The following is a 5792-nucleotide window of genomic DNA, read 5'->3' as shown; positions in this document are numbered from 1 at the left end:
GCGGCTGTGAATGAGAGGCGGGCGGCACTGGCCTGAGCCGCCTTGCAGGCTGAGAAGCGTCATGGCCAGCATCGTGCAGGTCTCCCTGGCTGCTCTCCTCCTGCTGCCTATGGTAAGGACCCAGGACCCGAGCTGACCTCGCGCCCGCCCCTCCGCCGCCCCCTCCATGACCAGCCAGAGCCCCAGGCTCACTCGAGCTCCCACCCGAGATAACCTGTGTCTTTTATGTGGTCTCAGCCAAGCTCAATTCACATGGCTGGTATCTCTGCCTGTACCCCAACTGGACCATCCCGCACCATTGTGTGCATTGAAAAGGGTGCTTCTTCCTGAAGATCTTGTACCGGTTTGACAAGAAATTGTTACATAATTTACAAATTGATTATGATAGTAATATATGTGGGCTTCCCTGGTGACTTAGACGGTAAAGAATCTGCCTGCAATGCAGAAGACCCAGGTTCAGGAAGATTCTCTGGAGAAGAGAATGGCTACCCACTCCAATATTCTTGCCTGGAGAATTCCATGGACAGAGAAGCCTAGCAGGCTAATAGTCCATGGGGTCACAAAGAGTCGGACATGACTGAGTGACTAACACACACACATATGTGGCAGCCTTTAGAGGTGTGCAGTATACAACCTGCTCAGCTGTATTCATGGGCCCTCATTAGGGCTGCATAAGGCAATTTAGATCCTGGTTCCCAGCCTGCTAATCTCTGGCAGGCTAGAGCTCAGAAGCCTCTAGCTAGAGCTCAGAAGCCTCTCCTTGACCAAGAGGGATAGGGTGGGGGGCTCCAAGGCATTGCCCCCCTGCTCCTCTATCTGGGAATTCTGACCAGCATAGATGCAGCTCTCTTCAGAGCCCTGGATGCCAGTCCTGCCTCTGGCTTGCCTTACTGTGTGACTATAGACACGCTCAGCTCTTTCCCTACACAACTGTGAACAGTCAGCGCTAGACTGGATCCCTGAGCCCTGCTCTTGGCAGCCTGTGATGCCTGGCACCTGCCTCCACACTTACCAACATCCCCTTGTGAAACTATCCCTGCCCTGGAGTTTTAAGCAGAAGTGACAGCATAAGTATGCAGCTGTCATGACAACATTCATGGGCTTTGAAGTTATTTGATCCTACACTTAAATCCAGTATCTGCCACTAACCAGCAGGCAGTATGACCTTGAGCAGGAGTTGTTTTTAACTTCTTTGAGCCTCAGTTTTCCTCTTTTGTAAAATGGGGCAGGAGTAAATGAGCATGGTTAGTAAGCGCCATGCAGTGCTATCACTGTCCTTCACCTGCAGCTCCTGGGCCCCAAGAGGAGAGAAAGGATGAACTCTCTCAACCAACTCCCTCCTCTCTCTCACCTGCTGCTTGCTCCCCGAAAATGCAGTCATAGCCTCGGGGTCTCTGAAGCTGGACTGCATGAATTTGAATTCTGGCTGTTCAGTCTACTAAGCTGTGTGACTCTGAGCAAGTTTCTTAACATCTCTGTGCTTAGGTCTCACATCTGTTGAATGGGAAATGGTAAAAATAGTGCCTTGTTTGTAGTACTCTTGGTATATATGTATGCATGGATAGGACAGAGTAATGCATGCACTTTAGTATGGTGCTATCTATGTATTTGCTAATGTTATGATAAAACATGGAAACTGAGAGCCAGGGAGGGGGGTGGGATCTGCCCAGGTCCCGCATTGAGCTGGTAAAGTGGAAGAGTCCTCATGGCATTTGTGACAAAGCGGAGGCACTGCTGCTTCTGAAATCTCTCGGTCGCTGTCCTCTTCCTGCTTCTTTTGCTCCCCACCCCCACTGCCCCTGAGGCTTAAGTAGCCGGGCTTGGCAGTGAACCTCCCTGCTCCTCCCCACCATTTATCCCCTGTGTCCCCTGCAGGCCACCGCCATGCATTCCGACTGCATCTTCAAGAAGGAGCAAGCCATGTGCCTGGAGAAGATCCAGAGGGTGAATGACCTGATGGGCTTGAATGACTCCTCCCCAGGTGAGGATGGTGGTGGGGAGGGCCACCACCTCTGGAACATCTAAGGTCAGCCTTAGAACTGATGTTGCCACCTCTGGCCACCTACAGAAAGTGGTGGAGGGTACAGGTCCTTGGGTCCTTCAGAAAGCCCTTTGGGGCGATGGAGCCCTGGATCTGCTCTGGGCAGTGATGCTGGAGTTGCCCTCCTTGGGGATGGCCTGCCTAGATGCCTCCCTCTGAAAGGGGCTATTCCAGGTGACTGCACGTGGCTGCCTTCACTCCCATGGGGGCCGAGAATGAGCTGGTATCTGGGTTGGGCAGCCAGCGGCTGTCAGAGAGCTCATTAGCAGTAAGCCTGGGTCTTGTGGCAGAAGGGACACAGCTGTTGCTGGTGGCCAAGTTAGAGAGCACCTGGTCAGCTCAGAGCATGAGGTATGGGATTGTGCTTGTCTCCTCTGCTCACCCCATCAGAGGGCAGAGAACAGGTTGCAGCGGGAAACCCAGCCCTGTGTGTCTGTGCCGCTGTTCTCCTGGGCTGCTATGAGCGTGGAGGGCAGGAGGCTGCTCCCTTAGGTCGGATGCTGCCGCACATGGCAGGACATTTAGCGGCCCTCGCTCTCCCACTAGATGCCTGTGCCACCCCTAATCTCAGTGACAGCCCCCAAACCTCACATTACCAGGTGTCCCAAGGGAGGGGCCTGGCCCCTGGCTGCCAACCAGTGGTCCTGTGTACCCTTTCCTCCTATGGGACACCGAGGCCCATAGAGCAAGGGCACCCTGACCCCAGCAGAGGCAGGAGGGTCTGCATGGGAAGCTGGGGACTTGAGGGTAGGGGGCATCTCTGGAGAACTCCTTAGACTTTCCCATGCCTCAGTCGCTGGAAGGTGGGACTCTCTGCCCCCTCTAGAGGGATCTACCTTTCTCTTTGGTCTTCTCCATTCTCAGGGAGCTCTTTTGAGAACCATTTATTTAAATACTTAGTTAGCCTGCAGATCAGTTAATTGTAATGGTCCCTCTGGGCTGAACTCCCTAGCCAGTCAGCTCAGCGAACATTAACTAGTAATGGAGTCCCTCCCAGCCATGCTGGCCTTTCCCTCCAGCCATGCTCTTGTTCAGCCCTACCTGAGGCCAAAAGTGGATCTGAGGCACCACCAGCCAGGGAAACCAAGGCGGGGGGCCCAGATGGGCACACAGTTGCAAGAGACTCAACGAATAGCCGATCCAGGCCTCTTGTCTAGAGGATGGGAACATGGGACCCAGAGGGAAGTGATTCTTTGCAACCATGGGAAGAGGGAGTGTCAGACTCAGGTGGGCCTGGAACCCAAACACCCTGCCTCCCAGCACGAGGCCATTGTTCCTGAATCACAGGTCTCAGATATACTTGGGACTGAGTGGTAGGAAGCATCAGGTAGGGACAGGTAGAGATGGGAAGTAGGGTGGGGACTGGGCCCACAGGTGTGCAAGTTAATCGCACCCATGGAGCCCTGGGCAGGAGGAGGACAAGAGGCCCTGCCTGCACGGGTATCCTGGTAGAAGTGTGAATGTGGGCAAGGCAGGTGTAATGATGGGTGCCACCCAAGAGGGGCAGGCCAGAACCGCTGGGAGGGGCTCTCCCCTCCAGGTGTTCTCAGGAGAGGACGGATGAAAGGAATTCTCTGTGGGGAAGGATTCATGGAGAAGGTTAGCGTTTAAGCCAGATCCTTGGTCCTCACACCTGGCTGCGTGTGCCTCAGACACGGCAGCTTTTAGGAAAACGTAGCCAAGACCCAATCCAAACCAATTCAACCAGAACCTCAGTCTGTCGTAGTCGCCATGACTTTTAAAGGCCCCCCAGGCAATTCTGATGAGAAGCTAGGCTGAGAATCCTTGAGTTAGGCCCTGGGGAGGGGCAGCTCTTGATGGTAGGTGAGAGCTGAGGGATGGATGATTGGGGAGAACGTTCTAGGCTGAGGGAACCACAGCAGCAAGAGGCAGGTGGGGAAGGGGAGTGAGTAGGTCCCTATATCTGGAACCCTGGATTGAAGTCGGTGGGGGCGAGCTAGAGGGAGGTATGGCTGAGGGCCAGGGAGCAGGTATGTGTGTATTGTGTGTCCACTGCCCCTGGAGCCGGAGGTAGGAGGGGATGGCACTGGGGGCTTCCTCCCCCAAGCTACTATCTCTCCAGCTTTTCCCAGGATACCACCTGGACCTCTCTCCTCTAACCCTGCCTCGGGGACCCTGTGAGTCAGGTTACCCTCAAACCTGAACTTGAGCAAGGGATCTCAAGCCTATGGAAAAATTCCACTGACCCACCCACTGGCTCATTCATTCACTCACTCACTCATCCCCTCACCCTCTCACTCATTCAACTCCCATGACAAGCTGGCATCTTGGATCCTGCCTGGTGGAGTGCAGGCAAGGTCAGGGGAAGGATGGGGGCCTGCCGAGAGAGAGAGGTTCACACACTGATAGCCCTACCTGTAGAGTTCTCCTGGGGAGTGTACAGACATCTCTACGGAATAGGTCAGTGAAGTTCAGACCATCTGGGAAGGCTTTCTGGAAGAGCAGAGAGGGATTAGGGACCAGATTTGGGGAAGATGGGGAAGCCAGGGAAGTTCCAGGTGGGGACTGACCCCAGTAAAAGTAGGAAGGGGGCAGTGAGTATGGTCGGAGGGAGCTGTGACAGCTGGCACTCAGATACCAGGGGCCAGGTTCTAAATTATTACACATTCACAATTGCATAGCATAGCTCATTTAAACCTCACCAACCTACGAGCCGGGTAGCATTTTCCTCCCATATTCTGGATGAGGTTGTACAGACTCACAAGAGAGTAAGTAGGTCACTACCTGTTACCTAGTAAGTTACACAGCCTGGAAGGGTGGAGCCAGGACACGCCTTTGATCCTTCCAGAGTTCGTGCTCTCTGATCACTAGACTGCATTTCGGTTCAGAAAGGAGGGAAGAGACAGACAGCACCACCCCCTTCACCCCGCTCCCCCGCATCCCCGCCCCACCCTGCTCCCGCCCCCGGCCACCGAAGGCCTGCAATTTTCTTGGCTACTAAAGGCCAGAGGGTGTTTGTGTTTCTAAGGGCCGGGCTGGCTGGAGGCCTCAGCCTCTAGTGACCTGCTTGGCTAGGTCTCCCAGGCCCCAGCTTCAGCCTTGTGGAAGGAGAGGGGCAGGTAGAGGGGAGGCATGAGTGTCCAGCTCAGCTCACTTCAGGGCTCCTTCCTGCTGGCTGAGGTTGGAGGAGCCCCACCTTGAGGGTCCTTCAGAGCAGGGGGCCTCTGGGCACTCCAGTGCAGATGTCCTGGGAGATACCTGCTATCCTGTCAGCTGCCAGGGCTTGGGCTTGACTCAGGACTCAGGCTGGGTCCTCGGGGCATCCTTGGCTTCAGGTTTAACACATTTATGAACCATGGTTAGCCATTCATCCCATCGTGCCTTGTAGAGCTTCTGGGAGCATTTAAAGATGCTGATGGTCAGGCCCTCCCCAAAGCAATGAGGGGAGCATTTGGTTACGGTGGCTTGTTGAGAGTGTGTGTTAAAAGCCTCTCAATGATTCTAGAGTGTATCCAAGTTTTAGAACCACTGGTTTGGTCAGAGAAGACCATCCTCCAGGGTGCTCATGTCAACTCAGGCCAGAGAGCAGTGCTCAGGGTCCAGGCAAACCCGTCTGGGAGACAAGAGTCCAGTCTGACAGTAAGCAAGAGTCAGCAGTTGTGCATTCTGGTATTGAAATCTGTGCCTGGGGTGAATGGAGAGAGACCAGCTCTCCTGCTATAGCCCTTCTCTGCACTTCCCCTGCCCCTTCTGTCCCAAGCACACACGCTATGCATGGAACATTGGTCAA

At 54.4% G+C, this 5792-nt stretch overlaps 1 protein-coding gene across 3 annotated transcripts in view; it reads left to right on the top strand.

Annotated features, from left to right (window-relative positions):
• Positions 1-6: 6 nt before the first annotated feature.
• The window catches only part of ADCYAP1R1 (adenylate cyclase activating polypeptide 1 (pituitary) receptor type I), a 49756-nt gene continuing 43970 nt past the window's right edge, over positions 7-5792 (top strand). For all 3 annotated transcript variants that reach the window (XM_010829139.1, XM_010829131.1, XM_010829125.1), the window contains exons 1-2: positions 7-112; positions 1876-1981. In XM_010829139.1, coding sequence (XP_010827441.1) covers positions 11-112; positions 1876-1981 — 208 coding nt within the window. In that variant the 5' untranslated portion in view covers positions 7-10. The remainder of the gene's footprint in view (positions 113-1875; positions 1982-5792) is intronic.

This window comes from Bison bison, unplaced genomic scaffold (genome assembly GCF_000754665.1).
Source record: "Bison bison bison isolate TAMUID 2011002044 unplaced genomic scaffold, Bison_UMD1.0 scf7180017858770, whole genome shotgun sequence".
Lineage (NCBI taxonomy): Eukaryota > Metazoa > Chordata > Mammalia > Artiodactyla > Bovidae > Bison > Bison bison.
This window is presented reverse-complemented; position numbering and strand designations above follow the sequence as displayed.